Source organism: Hydra vulgaris, chromosome 05, assembly GCF_038396675.1.
Source record: "Hydra vulgaris chromosome 05, alternate assembly HydraT2T_AEP".
NCBI lineage: Eukaryota > Metazoa > Cnidaria > Hydrozoa > Anthoathecata > Hydridae > Hydra > Hydra vulgaris.
In genome coordinates this window covers 41,489,648-41,514,016 of record NC_088924.1, presented here as the reverse complement: position 1 = coordinate 41,514,016, position 24,369 = coordinate 41,489,648, and the positions used below count along the sequence as shown (strand labels likewise).

Sequence of the window (24,369 nt, the reverse complement as noted above, 5' to 3'; positions counted from 1 at the left end):
TTTTTTTTAATCTTTATGTTGTAATCGACTTTTTGATAAATAATGCAATCAGTTAAACTTAGTTTAAAAATCATCGATCATTTTCAATTATTAGTTTGTATGTCTTCTCCTTTTATTTATTTTTGTTCCTCTATTTAAAGTTAGGCTTTGTTTAACTCAAGCATTCATTTGAGCAGCTTATAACTCAAGTCAAAATATTTCTTATTCAATAAAAATCTCCAAGTTAATTTAATTTTAGTCCAAATAAATATGGGTAAAGTAAACGTCTAAACATTATGAATTTTATAAAAACACCCAAGTAAAAAATAGTAAAGTTTTTTTTCCTTCTTAAATTGCTTTTAGAAACGGATTATATAGATACTAGTTGCCTCGTTGATCTGGAATTAATTAAAAAAAAACGTGTTAACTTTTTATTTTTATTTTAGCGAATAATCTTTCGGCAGAAATTTCGGTGCTCAAAAATATAAATAAAATATAAAACATAAAAATGTAAAATAAATTAAAAGATAAAAATGACAGTTCAAACAATTCAATAAGCTTTTCAGTAAGCAAAATAAATTTAAAAAATCTAATTTGCTTTCGCAAACGTTTTACAATCCATTGATTCCGTCTATACAACCAAATTTCCGATAAATTTCCTATGCAATATAATAAAAAATAAGATTTAAAATTTTTTTTTTTCCAAAAGCTTTTGTGTTTTGGTCTGTCTATAATGATAAGTGGTTAACGATGTCACAATGATAAATAGTAATCGGAAGCGTTATTCATTTTATTCAAAAAGACATTAATAATTGCACGCCTATTAGATAAAAGTGACCAAATATTATTAAATACTCTAGCAGATAAAATAAAAAAGTTGAGATAGGAATTTGTTTTCCTATGAAAATATACGATATAAAAATTTTAGTAAGTGTGTTCACGGTTTATCCCGCGGTATATGAAGCTCCCGCGAGTTTTGATTTGCAAATAGCTCCAACCATATAAGGAACAATAATAACAAATAAATATTTTAAAGACAATGGATGTTTACGAGAAAATTATCGCGTAAGATGTCCCACCCTCATAAAATTCGGATGCGTGTGTCCGAGGTGTCTACAAAAATTACTCAGACAAGCTGCTTTCCTGAAGATCAAATGCTGTTATAGTCGAACATAATAGCTAAACAGTGCACTGTCAAAACTAATATTTTGAAAAATGAGCAGTGATTTATATGAAGTGATATTGGATGGTGGTGGTCCATGGGGAATTCGTCTCCAAGGAGGCAAAGATTTTGGAATACCTTTAAATATTGCACGAGTAAGATATTAACATGCTGTAGTACCTTTATTTCTTAATAAAGTTTCTACTACTGTAGGTTAAAAAAAATTGGTATATCATAAAAGACACATGATTCTTTTAATATAGATTATGCATCCTTCGATTCTTAGAATATCAGGATTTTTTATGCAAACCTGGAATGTCTTTTACCAAACAATGTCTGTAATATAATCCTCTAACTTATAAGAAAAACTCAGTACACGTTAATCACCATTGAAATACTACATATCAGACTAAAAACTAAAGTTTATGTTAAAATTGCTTTTTATATGTACCAAAATATTGTCACCTAAAATACGGATTATGCATTCTTAGATACTCAAAGTAGCAGGATTTTTTATGCAAATCTGGAAAGTCTTTTCACTAAACAGTGTTTGTAATACAATGTTCTAACTTATAAGAAAATCGTAGTACACATTAATCATTACATTTCAGACCAAGAATTTAAAGTTTATTTTAGTTTTATTTATGTGTATTAAAATATTGTCACCTATGAACTTTAAATTACAGACAGTGTTTGGTGAAAAGATGTTTTAGGTTTGTATAAAATAGTTTTTTCCAACCAACCTTTAAATTTAAAAAAAAAACAAAAACTTTGCTATGAATAGTTATGTGGTTTTTGGTAAAAAGTTTTTCGATAATAAAACACATGAATTAGAAAATTTTATTTGGAAAACACAACGATTGTTTTTTCTGCTAGTGGGATATAATTTATTATTCATCTATAGTTCAATATTTTGATAGAATTTTTTCTTTCTCTATGAATCACGGCTTTAAATATGAATACAAAATTTAGTAAGAGTATAAAATCCTTTCTCAAATTGAAGAATAAGATAAAAGTTATTTTTGTAAGTTTATTGAAACTTAATTGTTTATGAATATATTGTTCTTGAAAGTTTTTTTTATTGTAAAAGCTCAAAAAGTTTTTGGCTTGATTTTGTATGTTTACACATTTAGAAGTTTATTTATGGTTTCAGTCAGTTTATAAAATTTAAATTGTTAGTTCATTAGCAGGTAGTATAAATTATTTCCATAGTTATCTCCATGATGGTCTTATTTTAACTGTACTCTTAGGACTGATAGCTTTTCTGTATAAGTTTGTTTTTCGAAGGAATGATTATGGCCCTAATTTCTGTGAATTAAGAAAAAAGATTTTTGAAAAGTTTAAAAGTTTTTTTTTCAAGATTTTTGTGCCTTTTTTGGTATTTGCAAAGTTAAAATCAATAATGAATTAAAATGTAGAATTTTAATATTGTTATAAAAATTTTTTAGGTAACACCTGGAAGCAAAGCTGCTAACAAAAGACTTATTGATGGCGATCAAATAATGGAAATTAATTACACACCAACTGAAACACTGACTCATATGGAAGCTCAAAATATTATAAAAAATGCTGGTGACAAACTGCAACTTAAACTAAAGTGAGATAATTTTTTTTTTAAACAATAATGATGATGACAATGATGATGATGATGATGATGATGATGATGATGATGATGATGATGATGATGATGATGATGATGATGATGATGATGATGATGATGATGATGATGATGATGATGATGATGATGATGATGATGATGATGATGATGATGATGATGATGATGATGATGATGATGATTTTAGAATTTGGAAAATTATAGTTAATAAATTTTTTTAGGCCTGGCAAAGGTGTATCACTAGGTGAAATCAAGCAAGTTGGTAGTGGTGCATTTGCTGCAAACCCAAGTCAAACTTTGTATGTAACTGAAACTGTACATTCTGCTGATGTTGACCATAAATATAATGCTAAGCCACGAGCTTTTGGCACTACTGAACCAACTGCTAGTGCTGCTGTGTCTGGCAAGAAGTTTGATCCTGCAGAATATGCAAGAAAAAAGTAAGAACTATAATCTTTTTTATATTGTTTTAAATTCAAATTTAAATTTTTACAAGTCTATAAAATTCATGTTTCAAATTGAGCTATGAAATTAAAAAATTTATAGTTCAAATTTTTTTTTCAATTTTATAGTTCAAGTTTTTTATTTTTAAATACAGTTTAAATATAGCTTACAAATATAATTTTAAAAATAGTTTTCAAATTTATAATATAAGAAATATTTTTTAATTTTTTATTTTATTGTTACAATCTAATTTTAATTCAAATATATCAATTTGTTTTGTTAATTTTTTCTTTTTCTGAACAAATTTGTTCAAAATTTTCAGAAATTTACATTTAGTTAAAAATAAAAATGCTTTTTAGATTAATTCTCTATATATTAATATGTATTTGTATTATATATAAATTATTATGAATTATTATCATATTTATTGGTATTGCAAGTTGAATTTCTGAAAGAAAAAAAAATTAGAAATTCTACATTATTAAAATTATTTTCTGTTGCATTATCAAAAATGGATTTTTTTTTTTAGGTTTCATAAATAGAGTAGATTCATATAAAATCTGTTCCAATTGCTCTTGGCACAGCTTGCCTCTTAATATATATTTAACAGCATTAGTTTCGTATATTGTTTGAATATAATTTTTTCATTAATTTATAGTAGTAAGATAATTGATATAATAGTGGAACACTATTTGATCAAAGTTTGTTTTTAGCTTCTCAAACAAAAGCAAGTATTATAAGAAAAAGAAACAGCAAACAAAAGGCAGGAGGTTTTTTAAAATAATCCTGGTTGCTTTTACGTTGCTAAGTTACTATTATGTTGCTCGATTGCTTTCATGTTTCTCAGTTGCTTTATTTTGCTCCGTTGTTTTTATGTAAAAGAAAAGAAAAAAAGTTTTCAATATGCAGATATTTTAGCATTTTTCCATATACTTCTTCTTTTTCCACGTTTTAAACAGTTTCTACCAGAACTAGAGCAACCTAATGAAACAGACAATTTTTAATTTTTCAAAGTGTTTGCGTTAAGTCATCGCTTTGAGGTCATTAAAATTATCCAGATGGACCTTTTGGGTAAAGGAACTTCGACATCACTTTCCAGATTGACTTGAGTTATTATGTTGTTCTACCATTTATCATTATTGTCTGCCTCTGCATAACCTTAAGTGACAGCATCAGGATAAAATACACCTTTTTGCTTTTTAAGTTTGTGGATTATTGCATCTGTACTACATCTCTTTGCATTAACCCTGTTAGCCTCAAAATCTATAAACTTATAAAAGTTACAAGGGTTAAGGTCTTAATTTAAATGTATTTTGACTAAACTATATCTTTAAATAAAAAAAAATTATTTCAAACTGTTTTGTTTCCATTGGATCATTTATTTCTATGAAAACATCTATGTTTCCACATTACCTTGTGTTGGAAAAACCAGATATTTAAGAATTTAGCAACCGTTAGTTATTTGCTGTGACAATCTTCATTAAATGTGTTTTTTATTGTATAAAACTGTTGGGGCAATGTGACTAAATATAAAAATGGCTATGTTATTTTTCATTATTTAAGTTTTATTTTAATTTCACTTGCATCTGAGCATATATGTTTCATTTAAGCATATAAGTTTGAACATCTATATAAGGTTTCTTTTAAAAGTTGCTTGCTGCGTAAGCATTATTTTACCATGTTATATTATAAATATATTAGAAAAGAAGAACTAGAAAAATACAAAGAAGAAAAAAACAATCCTAAAGAAATAGATTCAGATGTTCTCAAAATGCTACAAAACACTCATGTCAACCAAGGTCAAGGATCATTTGCTCGACTAGAAAATCAGCTTCAGCATGAAGGTTTGTTATTTAAGCTATAGTTATAGAATATTAATGTTAGCACAAATTTATTATTTACTGTAATGTGTATAATTTTTGTTTATCTTTTGTTGTCTGACACATGCAGGCGAAATACAGAAGAAAACTAATTTAAAAAAATTTATCAATGCAAATTTTTGTTGGTCCAACCAACTGCAAAAAATTTAAAAAAAGAAATTATGACTTTATTTACTCAATTTAAACATTTTTTTGTAAATTTGATGCAAGTTGTAATTGTTCACATTGTTGTGGAATGTTTTATGTTTGTTAGTTTATAATTTATGTATTTTTGAGCAGCAATAATTATTTATTTATTGTTTCAAAAATGTTAAGGAAATTTTATGGTTAACGGTTATGTTGATATCAAAACAGACGTTCATGTGATATATAAAGTAAATGAGTATCAAAAGAACTGAAAGTTTTTGAAAAGTGTTATCTCAAAAATTTGTCACTCTAATCCACCAAAAATGTCCAATTTAATTGTAAAATAATTTCATGTTATATCATCAATAACATGTTAAACAATCTGTTTTCTTTTTTTAAGCTTTTATTTGGAAATTATTTTATTGGAAAAATGGTTATTGAATATTAAAACATGTTTAAGTTCGTGAAAAATTTCTCCATTTTTGTTTTTAAATATTGATATAAATATTAACAAAATTTTAAATACATTCGCATATATGCATAAAACTTTCAAAATAAGTTTTTGTATACTATGCTGTTTGTTACCTTTGTGGCACTTTTACATATATTTAAATTTAAAAAAATGAATACAAAAAATCATTGCTTTATAAAGATAAAACCTCATTAAAATATTTTCAAAAATCAGCTGTTAAAGTCATCAAACATAATCTGTGTGGCATGTTTTTATTAATTTTTTGTGGTGTTGTTTATAAACATGCTGTTATTTTGATGGTATTTATTTAATGATATTGTTCATATATGTTTTACATAAACAAATTTTTTTTATCTTAATTTACCACCATAAGGCCAAGAAGACCACTACAGTCGAGGAAGCTACTTTTTTTGCTGTTACAACCCTTTCTCACCACTTGATAACTCCAAAATACAAACCTTGAAGAACAAGGCCACTTTGCAGAGAAACAAGTTAAGCGCGGTACTACCAAGGATATGGTGGGGATTAAGCTTGGAACTTCTTGCTTATGAGGCAAGCGCTCTACCACTACACCACTACCACATTAATCAAAAAATAGTATAAAATAAATAAAGTAATAGCAAAATAATGGATTACTGATTTTGTAGATTTGTATTTAACTGATTTTGTAGATGTGTTTGTATGTATTTATGTGACAGAATACTTTTCTTCTGTGTTAGAAAACAAGTTTTGTGGGTAATAAAAAAATAATAATATATAGAAAACAAGTTGTTATGCGTAATATTATTGAGTTAGGTAAATGTAATTTTGTACAGAATATGTTTCTTACCTGGTGATTAAACTTATCTTTGAAAAGAAAAAACTTTATATACCCCTTAATTTAGTTGTGCTAAAAGGAAAGAAGGAGCAACCTTGCTAATGGTAATGGTTATCTTACTTGTGGTAGAATCACAATAAAAATACTTAGATCTGCAAAACTGTTTTAAGCCAGATTAGGCATTTATTTATAAGTTGTTTCAAATTTTCATCATGTCATATTTAAATACAAAAATGGCTTTATGGAAACTTGTTTAAGCCACACAAGTGTGAAGCCACAGATATTAAAGGCTTAAGAAAAAATTGGTTTTTTTGATTGATTATTAGGCTTAAGACAAAATTGTTACATTAATTGTGTTTAGTTAATGTTTGATTATTTGGATGTTGTGTATTTGTCAAAATGTATATTTTGTAAATTTTAATTACTAACAATGAGAATTTATCACAGGAACTCCACAGCCGACTGCTTTTCGTATGACGGCTGAGGGAACAGATTTAACTGATGGTAAATATTTATCCAATTAATCCAATTAACTTTCACATTTACCATTTTTTCATCATCATGAAGAAAGACAATCTTAAATTCAAAAGATATAATATATTTTATTATTATGTATGCTAATTCATGGCATAATTTTTATGTATGGTAATTCATGGCATATAATAAGATATTGATTGTTTTGTTTTTTAAATTAATTGTTTTTTTTTTGTTTGTTTTTTTATTTTTTCAATTAATAGAGCTTATAAATTTGTTATTTAAAAATCTAATATTAGATTTTCTTCCGAATTTTTAAAAATAGTTTCATGTAAAAGGAGGACAGTCATTCCACCCACCCCTCAGATTATCTTCAATTTTCAACCAGTGTTGAAATTTGAACCCTTCAATGAAACATGAAAAAATGTTATATTGGAACTACCAACTCCTAATAGTCCAACAGTTGTCTTGGCCATTTTAAAGTTTATTGCATCCATCTTTTTTTTTGGAAAATGTGGATGCATAAAATTTACAGTATAATAATTATTTTTAAGCCAAGTCATTAAAGTTCATTGCTTTTGCACAATTGGTTTTGCAATACTATTACATTTCCTAATAACTGCTTCTTCAACTTTCTTTTTTTTTTTTTTTTTAATAATGGCTTTTTAAAAATTTACGTAAATAAATCGTTAATTCACACTAAGTACTATCGGCCAATAATTATGATGACTCCAGCATTTTTTTCTATCATCTTCATTAAATATTATCTTTGTCTTATATTGTTCTTTTCAAATTCTTTAATTTATGCTATTTTATGATGATGCTATTTTAATTTATGTCATTTATTATGATTATGACTGCATGACAAAACCTTTCATCGCAAACTAGAAATATATCTTTACTACTTAGAAATATGTCTTTACTTACATAGGGACTTTTGGCTGTATCCAATTTGATTTCACAAAGACTGCCCTTAGAATAAAATGAGGTTTTTATAATATTTATAAAAAGGTTAGCAGGTTATCTGTAACTAATAGTTGTCTGGAATTTAATTTTTTTTTTCTAATTATTATAAAGAATATTGTTACCATTACACTTTCAAAATGTGAATATTTTAAAATAAAATCGCTTCTGTTTTATTACCATTATTTAGCTTTGTTATGTGTATTTAATGGGTTGTAGCGTTGCAACATTGTGTTGCCAAAAACGTTAAATAAACATGTTTTTGATGAAGATATGTTTTAATTCGATATTGATTGTTGTTACCCAGTCCTCCACATTTCTCTTTCAAATTCAGGAATTAAAAGTATTCATATCCAAGCAATGTTATATATATATATATATATATATGTATATATATATATATATATATATATATATATATATATATATATATATATATATATATATATATATATATATATACTGTCAGATGGCATTCACTTTCTGACCTAACTTTGTTTGATAATAGAATAGTCTAACATTTCTTAACTTCTATATCAACTTAAATTTTGTATATAAATATTTTGAAAAATAACAAAATATTTTTAATTCTTGACATGTTTTATAATATAATTATTTCATTTTCAAAAAAATAATTTTACAATAAATCTCTGGAGAAAATATAAAAAAATAGAAGTTTTTACAGAGAAATATTAATGGACAAAAAGTATACATATTAAACCAATAATAATGATTACCAATTTAAATTAATTTATGAAAAAGCCACAAAATTTATTATGAAGAATGTAACCCCAAATACAATAGTTTTGGTCTAAGTTTCTTTATTAAGTTTTAAGACGCCAAAATCTTATTTTGCATTAGAATGATCTAACATCTCTTTCATATTCTACATTAGAATGATAAACATCTCTTTCATATTTTACAATAGAATGTTGTTACATCTCTTTCATATTTTACATTAGAATGATCTTATAGAGGCTGGAGGGGGTGAGTAAAAAATTTGAGAGAGGCGGGGAGGGGTAAGTACAAAATTTAATTTTTTGTCCTACTTTTACTTGGAATTACTCTTATACCATAAATTATCATAAACTATGATTGATTGTCTCTCTTCAGAAATACAAATTGCTTTATTTTTACACATTTGTTTAAAAATATATATAATTATTTTGAATGTTTATTTTTAAATATATTTACTTTTTGTTGCACTTTTGCACTTTAGCACATTCTTTAGCATATTCACTTATCTTGTTCTTTTTTTATATACCTTTTAAATCAGTTTTTAAAATTTATCATTTATTTCTTATTGGCACATTTCATAAAACTTTGAAAAAGAAGTTTTCTTTAAGTTTCACCTGGTTCACGTCAAGTAATGGAGGATTTAAAAAATCGAGGAACAACTGGTTTAAGTAGTACTGGTAACACAACTTCTCGCTCATTCAAACTTTTGCAGAAGATAACTGATGATGCAGATGACGGTAATCATTGAGAAAAATCTGTTTATTTCCTCATTCTTTCTAATACTTCAATTTATTTTCTTTGTGATATATAACTGTCACACCGTGTCACATGTGTGACAAAACATGTCACAAATCATAAAAATTTGTTATAGTTGTTGTTATTGTCACTATTTTAACTATTTATTATTATTTATATTATCATTATTATCATGATGTATTTTGACATATTACATTACTTGGTGTCATGATAACTTTTCGTGTCATGATAACTTTGATGAATTTGACAATAAAGAATTTTTACTAGTAAGGTTTTAAGTAGGATTAATTTTTTTTTTTTTTCAAGTTTAGCTTTTATAAAAGTCCTGAACCAATCAAAATTGATCTGTTTTGATTTTTTTTTTTTTGTTGTTTTTATTTATTTTGCATTATTTTGCATTATTTTGCAAATAAAAATTTGCATTATTTGCATTATTTTGCAAATAAAAAAAGAATTAAAATAATTTTCTTAAGCTATTTTACTTGTTGGTCTTTAAGTTTGATCAATTATGTTGAGTTTGATCAATTGAGTTTTTGCACCTTATTATATAAGTCCTAGTTCACAACAAATATTTGTGTGTGTGTGTGTGTGTAAAATTACGCAATAGATTAGTTGAAAATAAATACATAAAAAATATTATTTATAAATTCTGTGTTATTTGTGTAATTACGCAATTTTTCCACACTTCAAAAGTATTTCTAGTATACTTGACAACTTTTTTTTATATTTGTAGATTTGCCTCCTCCTCCGCCTGATATGTTCGATCATGAACACGAGGCACCAAAATCTGGAGGAACATTTAAATCTATGCAGCATCATATTGAAGCAGGAACTGCAGGTTTTTATTGTTCTTGTTCTTTAATTGATATAGTTGTTTGTAATAAATAAAAATATTTTTAAATAAAAATTTTCAAAATTAGAAATAAATTAGATTTCATCATAATGTATTACTTCACACTTTTTATTCTAGCGGTCTATTTATTACATCTTACTTATTATTCCAATTTGACTCTATATAAATTTGACTCTATATAAATTTGACTCTATATAAATTAGTATGAGTGGGAAAATATAAGTAGCTCTGCAACAAAGCTGTTGCAGAGCTTTCTACTACTAGTTTTCTACTGTCTAAGTTTATGTCATCTCCAAAGATTTGAATTTTCTTTATTTGTTGAAACTATTTTTTTTATCTTGGATTACGTTCTACTCTATGAAGAAATTTAAATTTAATTTTTACATACATGAAATATGTCACACCCTAGAAAACTTTTTTTTAATTTTTAAAAAAGTTTAAATAAATTTGGGGAAAGTTTTTTTGCTCTCATAAACTAATTTACACATGTTTAGGTGCAAAAAAACACCCTGCTACTTTCAGCAAAGCATAACACAAGTAAATATAACTTAACTCAATATACATTAGGGTAGGTTGTTATATATAGGAAAAAAATAAAAGCTATTTGGACATAGATGCTGCCATCACTATTTTTCCTGATTAGTGATGTGTTGAAGAATTGGCGGATCGAAATAATTTTGTTGCCAATTAATGAGCTCAAAATAACTATTGGCATTAAAATTTATTTGCGGCATTTCAAACACACGAGGTATCTTTCCTGTATGAGGTGAATTTCTTGCTTTAAGTATCCTCCTGGCCGTTCCCTTACTATTTTGTGTTCATCACACAACATCAACAGAAGCAAATATTCAGAGTGGGCAAAATAGGCATTACGTTAAATTACGAGATCTAATATTAGTTTAAGCTGTGCTGGCAGATAACGAGAACATTTAATTAATTTCCAAGAGTTCTTAGTTCCATCATTGCAAGTTAGATTAGTTTTTATTTGAAACCTTACTGGAGCATATACTTTAACACAATATTCAGCAAATAAATTTAATTCATTTGATGGATTTAAAGTAGAAATATATAATCGTAATATTTTATTTGCTTTTGTTAAGCAACGGGTATGAGACATCTTACCCAGATATGAGTAACATATTTGATCTGTTACTCAAATCATCAGAGCATTTGCCACTAATAACTGCCATTGATATTTCATATAAGTATTTTTGATCTGTACTCAGATCTTCAAATTTAACTTCTGGAAGTTTGCTTTGTATTTTTTCATAGTTTATTATTGGTAATTTTTCACAATTTTCTAATGATTTTCCAATAGGACCAGCATGTGAGGATGAACCAGTGGTAACACCATCTAATTTGATAAATAGATGTCTCAAAGGCAACTCGTTTAATTACTGCATGCAGATAATCCACTGGAAGGGGAGTTGAAGCCTTTTCTTGAAGGTCCAAATCACGCCGTTGAATTTTCTTGTGTTAGTGACCGTACCATCGCAACCAATAGCCATCAAATCATCTAGATTAATTTTTTGTGACAAGAGAAGCCCTTTAATCGATGTTTCAATACTTTTGGCAGTACTTTGAACTGGCTTAGCGTAACCAATATAAACTGAATCTGGCTCTTTAACAAGAGATATATGTTCCTCAATCACTGTTTGGGTGTACCTTTTTGCTCCTTTCTTCATAATATTTAGTGTCTCGTCTTTTCGTCCTTCAAAATATAAAGCATGTAAATGAAGGTGTGTTTGTTGTTTATATAATTCATTACGCTCTTTTTTCTTTTCCCGTCGTATTTTTGATTTATTGACCTCTTCAATATCTAAAGATATATATTGTGCAATATTGAAGAAACAATCGCAGCGGCTGCTCTGTCAGAAATACTGTAACGGTCTCAGGTTTTTGACAACATAGGCAAACTTTTAACTGTAATTTTTGTTATTTTCTTTATTTGTGATGTGGCAGGTAAGTTTAGCCTATCAGGCAAAGAAATATTGCCTTCAGACTCACTTGAAGATGACACCAACTTCTGCTGTTCAATATTACACTTTTCTTGAATTTTGTGAATGTGTAAAATAGATTTGTTCGTCTTAGAGGCTCTTGTTACCTTTTTTATAATTTAGTTGAAAGAATACGATCTATTCCACCAATTCGCATCTTCCTTTCTTGTTTTTAGTCAAGCATGAACTTCTGCTCTTCTCTTAGTACCTTTTTTTCTCTTGGACAACAGCAAAATTAAATTTGTTTTCATTTATATGAACAAATGTTGAATAGAGCTCTGCTATGCTGTATAAAATCAATTTTTTGATCAGCAATTTTTTAAAGATTTGACAAGGTTTTTGCACTTTAAATAATAAGCCTTTAATAGCTAAATTACTCTGGTGTGTGAAGCCATAGTAAGGGACAATTTTCTCCAAACATCTTCTACTTTAATAATGAAGGTGCGGTGGCTTCAAACCACTATTTTATACATTTATATCAAACTTCGGGATCGATGCGCAGGCTGCTACAATAAATAATAATAATATTATTTAACAGATTTGTAACTGAACCAATAACACAACATATTACAACTTATTACCAATAAGACAGCATATTACACTATTACAACTGGATTTGAGAGAAAAATTTTTTTGACCCATCCTAATATACATATTTACATTGTTAAAAGTTAAATTATGTCAGTTGTGTATTTTAAAGTAGTGCATCGTAATTGAATTTAATATGAAACCACGTTAAAAATCATTTAAAATCTTTGAATTTGAAAAATATTTTTAAATTTAACAATATTGTTATAAAAAAAGTTATCAGTAAAATTTAAATATTGTTTGATTAAAAAAAACAAAATACTATCAACAATTTTTTTTAACATTTTGTCTTTAGCAAAATTTTGTCTTCTATTTTTTTCTAAATTTAAGTCAAAATCTGTTATTTGTTTTTTATCAAAAAAAAAGAAAATTATTTCACAATTGCGATGAAAATTTAGTTGCTTAAATATTCCAATTAAAAAAAGTTTTGTTGTAATGTAAATGACTTAAGGTGTAGATAAAAATCACCATTTCGTGTGTAAAATAGGAAAAACATGAAGCTTCTTAGCAAGGGATGGTTTATACTTATAAAAAGATTGGCAGGATGGCATCCCACCCCACTTTGAGCACTGTAGATATTTATATATATGTGTATATATCTTCCAAGCTGTGGTGATGGCAACTTATCTTGTAAAAGGAAAAACTATAAAACCATAAGTTTAATTACAAGTAAGGAGTAGGAGGAGTGTTTAAATATTGAACCGTAATCTTCTTAGCGATGGTTTTATAATAAGAATTTCAGTCCTGATTTGCAAAACAGGCTAATGCCAAGAAGGGTATTTAGTTGTAAGAAATTGCTTAGAATCTTCAATATAATAATTAAGTAAGAAAATAAATTATGGAAACCAGTTTAGACCGTGTTTAACCGGTGAAAGCACATTTAGTGTCATGCCTAATGTGTGTGGTTTTGTATGTGTAAGAAATAAATAAATTTGATAATTATAAATTATGTATTTGTCAATAATTCATTTTTATTTTAGATGAAATAAAGACAGTTTTTAGTCAGCCACCTGGGCAAAGAGGACAACCAATTTATGCTGGACCTCCAAAAAAAATAACATCCCCACAAGGATATGTCAATCCAGCTCCAAAGTCTTCTATGGCTTCTGGGCCAAACTTCAAAGTCGGAAAAGCTGCGGCACCTACTTTTAAAGCTAATCCAGTTCAAACATATTTAAGTAAGCCACCTCCTCCACCTGCAGTTAATGCACAAGAAATTCAAAATCCAAATTCACGCCTGTTATCTAACAGCCAATATCCATCTCCTCAACAAACTTATGAAAGCAATAAACCTTCTTCACCAACCAACTCTTATCAACAACCTGTTGGTGGGCCTGGAAGATTTTCTCCACAATCTTATGGCAACCCGCCACCTCAGCCAGCTGGAAATATCAATAAAATTATGACAAAAGGTAGTCCACAGAGCACTACAGTAACCCCACAGAAAGGATTGGTATGCCATGCTTGTGAACAGCCTTTGATGTATGTATTTTTTGTTTTTGTACACATAGCTTTGTTTTTTAGCATAGCTGACTGCCACGCAAAGCCAAAATAAGTTACAATTATTAGCTTTTCATAATTATATTAATGATTTTAATTTTTTAACAATTTTTAATAAAATTTTAATCAAGTTTATAATTGACATAAAGGCCATTAATTTGGCAAAAATGCCAGGCAATTTTAAAGATTTTTTTTTTTTACATAAAGTTTATTTTTTTTACATAACAACAGTTTGTTTTTTTACATAACAACAGTTTTTTTTTTTTTTTACATAAAGTTTAAAAAAAAAATTTATTGAATTTACTCCTCTCTTTTAGTCTTTTTTTTTTTTAAACAATGAAATAAAATCTTTTTTTAGAGGACCGTTTGTTAGTGCCATAGGTAGGACATGGCACCCAGAACATTTTTGCTGCTCTGCGTGTAACACGTCCCTTCAAAACCAAGCTTTTGTAGAGGAAAATAATTCACTTTATTGTGAAAAATGCTACAATCAATACTTTGCTCCCAAGTGTGCTCATTGTAACAATGCTATCATTGGAGTAAGTATCTTAATACTGTATGTTCATTTTTTTGTGTGTAATTTTTAGTTCTAATGTGAATATATCATGTCATGTTATAAAGTTGGCTCAATCAAGTTTTCATTGTGTTTTTAATAGCACCCCCTGTATTAATTTTGTCTAATTTTCTGTTTAATATAAAACTATTTAATCAGGGGGTGCGATCAGAAAGTGTGGGTAAAAGAATTTAGAAGTTTGTGGATGTTAGTGGGTACTTATGTATTAATGCGCTGACAGTTGACACCATCTTTTCTGACCGCACCTTCATTATTAACCATCATTCATAAATACTAATTACAATTCTTATAGACAGCGACAAATGACATCATCTGTGACATGTGCTTGGCATCAGCAGATAGAGTGTTTGATCCCCTGCAATGTTCTTTATCTATCAATTGGTTGATGAAGCAGTTAAATGAGGTTAATAGTTCCACTGATGCAGCTGCTCGACAGATTAGTGAGAACAATGCACGTATAAAAAAAGCGCGTATAGCAATAAGTAAAGCTAATGCAGATCGCAAATCACATGAAGAAAAAATTTCCTTATGTGAAAAAGAAATAGTCAAAGTAAGCCAAGCACTTGAATTAAAGCAGAAAATGTTGGCTGCTGGAGCAAATTTGCGTAGTGCAAATGAAAAGTTTGCTGCAAACATGCAGATTTTGCAGAGTGATTTAGATACAGCCAAGTGTAAGTTATATTCTTGGCAATCAACTTTAGCAGAAATAACAACAGGCTATAAGCTAAAATGTGAACGTTTAGAAGTTGCTCAACAACGACGATGCAACTTGCATATTAAAATGAATGAGTTGCAAACCACTTTAGATGAAATGAATAGACGTATTAAAGAAATAAAACGAAAACAGGAATCAAGAACTCAGGCAGGTGTAACAATGTTAGAAGAAGTAAAATTACTGGAATTTGCTGTAGAAGAGGTCGAAACTCGTAAGGTATTTGCTGAACAGCATTTAGAATCTCTAAGACTATATGAAGAAATGCTAAAAAGCGAGCATTTACAGCAGAGAGTTGCAAACCTTAATCTTCAAGATGAAGTTGAAATAGCTCAGCGAAAGAAAAAAGACTTGATGAGGCAGCTTAATATTAGTCATCCAATGCAAGTTTTGCGATGACTTTTTAATTTGATGACAATGACAAATATTGACATCTATTTCTTTTTTATTTAGATATTTATAATATTCATAATTGGATTTTTAACTTTTTATAAATTTTTTATTTATCTGGTCAATTTTTTTATTTTTTTTTGATATTTATATTTTTATAATATTTTTATTGCATTTTTCATATATTATGGTTCTTATGTTTTTATATATTTATGGTATTAATGTTTTCTTGGTATTATTTATCAGGAATGTTATTTTATTTTTATTTTTAGTTCGACATTAAAAAAAGAACTTGGACTTGTTGTTTTGAAAACATTTTCAATTTAAAATTTTTTTTTATTAGGTTGTCCAATGTTTTTGTATCATTTAAAATTATTTTTAACAATTTAAAAGAAAAACTACTTTCGACAATTTTTAAAAAATTAATTTTAAGAATGTTTTTTGTGCTAAAAATTTGTGTTATTATAAAAACTAAAACTTAATTTCAAAAATTAAATATTTGGCGGAGAATTAAAATTTTATATATGCACAAAAATTTCAAAACTTCTTTGTAATCCAAAAGTTTGCATTTAAATTCAAGACTTACTAATCAAGACTTACTAATCTTAAAATTTGTTAAATTTTAATAATAAAGTTTCTGTAAAAAATATAAAACTTTTACTTGAAATAATGGTAATAAAAACCAACTGTTAGCATAACAGTTAGCACTGTTATGCTAAGATATTTATTTTTTATATACTTATGTACCTGTACGGTTGTAGTATATATTTTTTTTTTGGTGTAAGTTTCTGCTTTTTTTCAACTTTTTTCTCGATTTCCTATTTACTTTGACAATATTTTGTATGTTAATTTGATTTATAATATTTTTGAATTTGCATTGGAAATAACTTTTTTTGACATGTATTTTCTAAATGATATATTGCATTTTAATGTTTTTAACACTTTAAACACATAATATATCCATTACACCCATAGGTGCAGGGAAAGTACATATGCCTCATGATTTACATGCTAAAATTTTAAAAAACTGATAGTATCAAACTACAAAAGCAGTTTGCTCCTTTACTATCATATTAAAAAGTTTCCTTCTCTGTAATACACAAAAACATGAGTCTAAAAATTTTGTTGTGCATTTTCGCACTTTATAGTTTAGTGTGTGCTGGGTGTATATTCTGATGTGTATTTTTATATATGTGTGTGTGTATATATATGTGTGTGTGTGCGTGTATATATATATATATATATATATATATATATATATATATATATATATATATATATATATATATATATATATATATATATATATATACGAGGGTCACTATTTATATTTCGGGAATAGGAACAAAATCAAATAGTTAAGCTGCGAATATATTTGTATTGTTTTTTAAAGTACTCGCCACAATGATCAATACACTTAAATTTATTTGGAATAAATGCTTTGAAAATTGGTTTGAGCATGCGCTTAAACCAATTTTCAAAGCATTTATTCCATTCCAAATGAGGTATCTTCAAAACATGATTTTTGAGCCCTTCAATATCTTCTTTGGGCAATGAAAATTGTTGACCACGCAGTTTATTCTTCACAGATGAGAACAAAAAAAAATCATTGGGTGCCAAATCAGGGCTGTACAGCAGATGACCCATCAATTCCATGTTTTGAGTGCTAAAATAGTCTCATGTTTAAGCTGATGTGTGAGAGCTTGCATTGTCATGATGAAGAACAATCCGACCGAAGATTTCTGGCAAACAGATGGTTGTGTACCACTCAGAATTTACTGTTCTATGATCCTCAAGAGGCACTGTTGCAATATGACCAGTTTTTTTGAAGAAACAGGCTACCATTTTCTTTGAAGTGCTTCGTGGGCGAACAACTTTTGTTGGATTTGGTTCATCTTGGAACAACCATACAGTCGACTGCTGCTTACTTTTGGGCTCATGCAAATATATCCATGATTCGTCACCTGTCACGGTTTTATAAACGTCTTTTGAAGCACCGCGGTTGTATTTGTTAAGCATTTCTTTGCACCAATCGACACAAGCCTTTTTTTGAGCGATAGTTAAATTATGTGGGATCCAACGCGAACGTAACTTTCACACAGCTAAGTGTTCATGTAAAATTGCATATATGCTGGTGAAACTAATGCTTAAGGACGCCTCATTCTCACAATAGGTTACATGATGATCTCGCTTAATCATTTCGTGCTCAGCGTCGATGTTTTCTGGCACTACAGTCGATTTTGGACGACCTTCACGAAACTCATCGGACAGCAAACTATGACCACAATTGAAATTACTATACCAACAATACACAGTGGTTTTTGATGGAGCTTCATCGCCAAAAGTCAAATTAAGTTGATTGATGCGCTCTTGTTGTGATAGTCCATGTCAAAAGTCATAAAAAATAATCGCACGAAAATGTTCACGGTTCAGTTTCATTTTTTGCCGAGACGAAACTTTCAATTAAATATAAATTAAACAAATAGTGTCTGTATGACAAAATGTTCTGAGTACGTATATCGTCAAAAATGTCAAACTTTACAATGGAACCGTCAGATGGACTCACATGACATCAGTGTTGCCAATTCCCGAAATATAAATAGTGAGCCTCATGTGTGTGTGTGCGTGTGTGTATATATATATATATATATATATATATATATATATATATATATATATATATATATATATATATGTATGTATGTATGTATTTATGTGTGTGTATTTATATATGTATGTATGTGTAAATATATATTTTGTTTTATCTATTCGTTTCTTATGTTTATTTATATTTATTAGTTTTTCATGAATTTTCTGAAATGGTGCGAATCAAGATTTATTGTTTAATTATAAAATAATTAAGATTTGTTGTTCCAAAAATGCTGTTGAACATGACATAAACTTGATGGTGCTTGCAGAATGTTAACTTTAGAGTTGTGTTTTTAAAATGCTTATTGATGATGATGATGATGATGATGATGATGATGATGATGATGATGATGATGATGATGATGATGATGATGATGATGATGATGATGATGATGATGATGATGATGATGATGATGATGATGATGATGATGATGATGATGATGATGATGATGATGATGATGAATACAGTCTGCATTATAAAATTTCTATTAAACTGTATACTTAAAACTTTATATATATATATTTTTTCTTTTTATAGAATTGTATCAATGCTTTAGGAAAAAGCTGGCATCCAGACCATTTTGTTTGTTCATTTTGTAGCAGAAGTTTTGGCAATGATGGATTTTTGGTTGATTCAGGTAAATTATTTTGCATCTCCTTTTAGATTTTTAAGTTAAAGTCTACTTTTTTTCCTTTTTTTGCCTAAAAATTGTGAGTAAATATCTAAAATATTTTTTTAAATTTTTTTAGGAAGGCCATATTGTGAGCAATGTCACGAACATTTGTTTAGCGTGAAATGTGGAAGGTGCGCCCGAGCAATTACTGGCGGAGAAAAGTACGTGGAAGCATTAAACAAAAATTGGCATTCTGAGTGTTTTGTTTGTGAAGTAAGAAATTAATATATTTTATCAGTAGTTTCCCAATACTAAATCTAGTTTGGTGTACAAGAAATCTTTCCTTATTTAAGTATTTATTGATGCGATATTTTTTTAAGGTTGAAAAATTGTTAAATATGCTTATAATAGCACTAAATCTTTCTGATAGTAATGTCAACACAAGATAAAAATTTAGGGGATGGTGCTTCAGAAAACAGTAGTTCATTAAAAGGCTTCATAAAGGAAAATTAATTTTTCGAACAACGGCATGCATCATCTGAAATCATAATTTGCGTCAGCGTGTCTCATCCGAACGTGTTAATACAAATGTATTAAAGATAATTGCATTTAACATTCTTTTTTCGGGTATTTGCGGTTATTTCAGTTCTTCGACTTCCGCCGTGCCCCATTAGTTTTTATATATTGATAAATATGTGTTGATAAATCTTTTTTCTTTTTTTTAGTTAAAATTTTTTTTTTGATATTTCAAATAATTTGTGAAAATATTTGTTTTATTGAATCTTGTTTAATTTTCTTTAGGCTTGCAATATACGTCTTGAAGGAAACAGTTTTTTTGTATCGCGCGGATCTCCCTTTTGCCAAAATCATAAAATGGGCTATTAATTTCACCACTACTGGATGGTGTAGAACGAATAAATGACGTAGATTCGTAGATTAGCAGTTAATTGCTTGTGCAAATTCGTTTTTTTTTTTTTTTTTTTCAAACTAGCTAGTCGCGCAATGTTTGCCGAAATATGAGGTGGCGAAAATTCTCCAGCGATGGTGTCGGTTTGTATGTTTTTACCGCTTTATATTTTAAATATTAAAACGACATGTTTCGTGACTTATAACGCTGTATATATAAATATTCAATATTTTCTATAAAGTTTTCTCAAGATATACTTGATATTTTCGAGTTATTTTGATGATTTGTTAATAGATTGTCTATTTCCTCAGCTAAAGAATTTAAACAGTTTTTAGTTATCGATAACTAAAGGCATTTATATCTGAATTCACTGATAAATTCAATATATCTTATATTTTATCGATAAATTCAAACAGTTTAGTTTTATCGATAAATTCAAGTTGTTCGATAATTTATCTTTGATGATCTATTGTTTTATAAGTTTAATTTTCGCTACAATTTCTGAATTGTTTCGATTCGTTTTAGAAGTAGATTTATATTTTATGTTAGCATCATCGGTTTTTGTGAAAGAGAATACTTTGAGGCTGTCTATAGAATTATTTTTTGTCTTTTATAACATGTTTCTATATATTTGTTATAATATTTTTTTGTTTTGTAATTTTGTACTTATTTATGAAGTTTTTGGCATTTTTTTTTTTTTTAGCTTGTGATTTGAATGTTTATAATCATTAATTTAAAAAAATTAGACAAATATATTTTGTTGAGAGCTGCTACTATTCCGCGTTTTTTCCAGTCTTGTTGAAATTACGCTTTCCCACCAATTGTTGCAATCAGTTCTTATTTAAATGCATACAGCCGGTTATCGAAAGAAGTGTTTTACATTGCAAAAAACTGTCGTGGAGAACGGGAGCCATTAAAAAGCTGCCGGTTCCTCAGCTCTCTTTAGTTTAATTTTAAAATTGTTATAGGTTTCAGAATGGTCTTTCGTCCATTCTATGTCTATATGGTGTCTGGGAATCTAGTAAATATAACCAGTTTCTCCAGAAAATGATTTTTTTTAATACATCAAATTCGTAACCGTAGTTTTTTAAAGTAATTAACTTGGGAGCCAAGGCCAAAAGTTCAAAAAAAATTGTAGCCAGAGAAATTGTATACATTTTTCTTTCAGCTGTCCTGAAACTCATATTAGCCTTCAACTCCGTAACTAAACCAAGAGGCTAGAGTTTAGACAGCTGTTTCTGCTCCCGCAAAAGTGCTATAAAATAAAAACATGTCTTCGTCACCGTTAGAAACATGATCTTTTTAAGGTGGTACTAGCCCGACAAATTTCAAAATTTTCAGATTTTTTTTTTTTCTAAATTTGAAAAATAGAATCATTGTAGATTTCAAAAATGTATAGTTTTACTATGTTTTTAAGTAATTTAGTGACAGAAAATGTTAATTTGGTAATATGATCTCAAAAAGAAGCCCTTAGCAACCGCATAGCAACAATAAACAATGCTTACTTTTGGGCTAACTTAAATTTCATCAAACAATTAATTTCTATTATTATTCTACATTTCATATATATCTCCTTTGCTTTATATCAACTTTGCAAATACGTTAATTCCATTAATATTAAATTGAATTGTATAGTGAGAAGGAAGTGAATTTATAACAGTATATCAATAACAGCTTGTTATGATTATTTTATTGATTTTATTGCATTTATTTTTCACATTTTACTGCTTTATTCTTAGATGGGAAAAAAAAAAATAGCAAAAGAATAAAAAGAAATTATTTTCATGGAAATCAACATAAAATGTCTGATCAACAAAACATTTCACCTGAAAGTGCTTCTTATTCAAATATGTTTAGTAGTACTAATAGTACAAGTGCTAAAAAGTTGAACAAAGCAGTTAATTGTATTGGCAGTTCAGCTAAAAACAAACAGACATCTAACGACCTTAATTTTTTTATATTTATACATTTTGGCTTTATGAAAGATTTATTTGAGGAGTTCTCACGCTGTTCTGAGTGTAGCTCACCTGTTAAGCTTACACATAAAAATGAACACAAAGAGTTTTCACTTAAATTATGTATAAAATGTAGTGTTTGTTCAGCATGCAAATTTTCTTATACTTCTCCTCAATATATACCTTTACAAAAAAGTAAAACTGTAAAAAAAGCACATGAAATTAACTATCGCCCAGTTATGGCTTTTCGCGAGATAGGCAAAGGTCATGCTGGAATTGAAACATTTACAACAATGATGAATATGCCATTTCCTATTGCATTTACTACTTATAAAAAAATTAATAAGACTCTTTATTGTGCATATGAAAAATCTGCTGAAAAAAGTACCCAAAAAGCTGCTCATGAAGTGCGTCAAATGATTAACATCAATGCGTGTAGCAATGATATTGTTGACTGTCATATTTCTATTGATGGAACATGGCAAAAAAGGGGTTATTCATCCCTGAATGGCGTGGTATCTGCAATTTCAAAGGATAATAAAAAGGTCTTAGACTATTACACTATGTCAAAATTTTGTAAATCTTGTGAGATTTGGTCAAAAAAAAAAGGATCAGCTGGTTATGAACTATGGAAAACAAGACATAAGTGTGCAATTAATCATCATGAATCATCTGGTGCTATGGAGTCCGCTGGTGCTATTTCAATTTTTTGTTCTTCATTAAGTAAGTTTAACTTAAGGTACAGTCATTACATAGGAGATGGGGACACTAAAGCATACAGCAAAGTAAGGGAAGCAAGACCTTATGGAGAAACGTTGGTACCAGAAAAACTAGAGTGTCTCGGTCATGTTCAAAAGAGACTTGGAACAAGACTTCGGAATTTACGTGCAATAAAAAAAAAAGAAAAGTTGAATGACAGTAAAACTCTCTCAGGTAAAGGAAGACTAACTGATGCAAGTATTAACTTAATGCAGAATTACTTTGGTATGGCTATTCGTCAGAATGATAAACTCTACCCTATGAAAAAAGCTGTACTTGCGGTTTTATGGCACTGCTGCGAAGGTGATGCAGCTACGCGTCATCAATTTTGTCCCAGAACCAATACTAGCTGGTGCAAATGGCAAAGGGATAAGATTACAGGACAATGCACTTATAAAAACAAGTTAAACCTACCAGTTGCTATAAAAGACCTATTACACCCAATATTTATGGAACTTAGTTCGGACAATCTTTTGTCAAAATGTTTACACAGCTATACCCAAAATCCTAATGAGTCTTTTAATCAAATAATCTGGGAAAAATGCCCCAAAACACATTTTGTTTCAAAAAATGTTTTAGAGTTAGCTGTTTTCTCTGCAGTTATATCTTTTAATGGAGGTTACGTATCCCATAAAGAAACATTTAAGCAACTTGGATTTCATTGTGGAAAATATTTCCTTCTCGGTGCAATTAAAAAAGACAAAAATCGCGTCATTCATATGGAAAGGAAGGAAAAAGAAGTGACAAAATCAAGAAGGAAAAAATTGAGAGGTATAAAAAAAGGATTTAGCAAGGATGACTCCTATGTGTCTGGAAATTTTTAAAGATATATATTGTTAAAGTTGTTTTATTTTGTTTTCTTGCGTTTTCTCTGTTAACAGATTTTTAAACTTTGAACAAGAATATCTTTTGAACTACTTGGAGATTATGGCTAAAATTTTCACAGATTGTTCATCAGGTTACTGTGAAGGGATTTGACCAAAAAGAGACTTTTATAGTTAGCTGTTGTCGAGATATTAACATTAGCAGCACAAATTTTACATAAAAATAAAAAATTATTTTTTAAAGTGCAGCCATTTTGATTCTGTAAAAGTTCTGATGGTGATTCTGGTCAAATCCCTCAATCAACATGTTGTTAACCTTTTTTCAAAATTTTAGCTTCACACACTGACTATTTCATGAGAAATCCTTGTTTAAAAATGTAGTTAAAATTATATGTATATTTTTTGCTGACTCAGCATGTTTTCGAATATACTAATACTTTTTATTATATTTACTCTAAATAATTTTTTAATGCACATAGTTTAAAAAAAAAATTGCATTAAAATTAAATAAATTGACTGTTTTAACTTTTATGGGCTAGTACCACCTTAATTAATTATGCGGATATAATGTTTCTGTAAAAATTTAATTGAATGATGGATTTAAATTTATTGGCACAGTAA

At 28.2% G+C, this 24,369-nt stretch overlaps 1 protein-coding gene across 8 annotated transcripts; it reads left to right on the top strand.

Annotated features, from left to right (window-relative positions):
* Positions 1-992: 992 nt before the first annotated feature.
* LOC100200433 (PDZ and LIM domain protein 7) lies at positions 993-20,986 on the top strand. 8 transcript variants are annotated; one of them, XM_065798227.1, is made up of 12 exons: positions 993-1,296; positions 2,590-2,738; positions 2,978-3,196; positions 4,902-5,044; positions 6,943-6,999; positions 9,279-9,407; positions 10,160-10,264; positions 13,845-14,346; positions 14,723-14,903; positions 19,228-19,327; positions 19,440-19,576; positions 20,105-20,986. In XM_065798227.1, exons 1-12 carry the CDS (start codon positions 1,195-1,197, stop codon positions 20,186-20,188), a joined length of 1,908 nt encoding a protein of 635 aa, XP_065654299.1. In that variant the 5' UTR covers positions 993-1,194; the 3' UTR covers positions 20,189-20,986. The 8 variants fall into 8 exon arrangements, with proteins under 8 accessions (XP_065654299.1, XP_065654301.1, XP_065654302.1 ...); XM_065798229.1 differs by lacking the exon at positions 9,279-9,407; XM_065798228.1 differs by lacking the exon at positions 6,943-6,999 and having other exon boundaries at positions 1,050-1,296.
* The last annotated feature ends 3,383 nt before the right edge of the window (positions 20,987-24,369 follow it).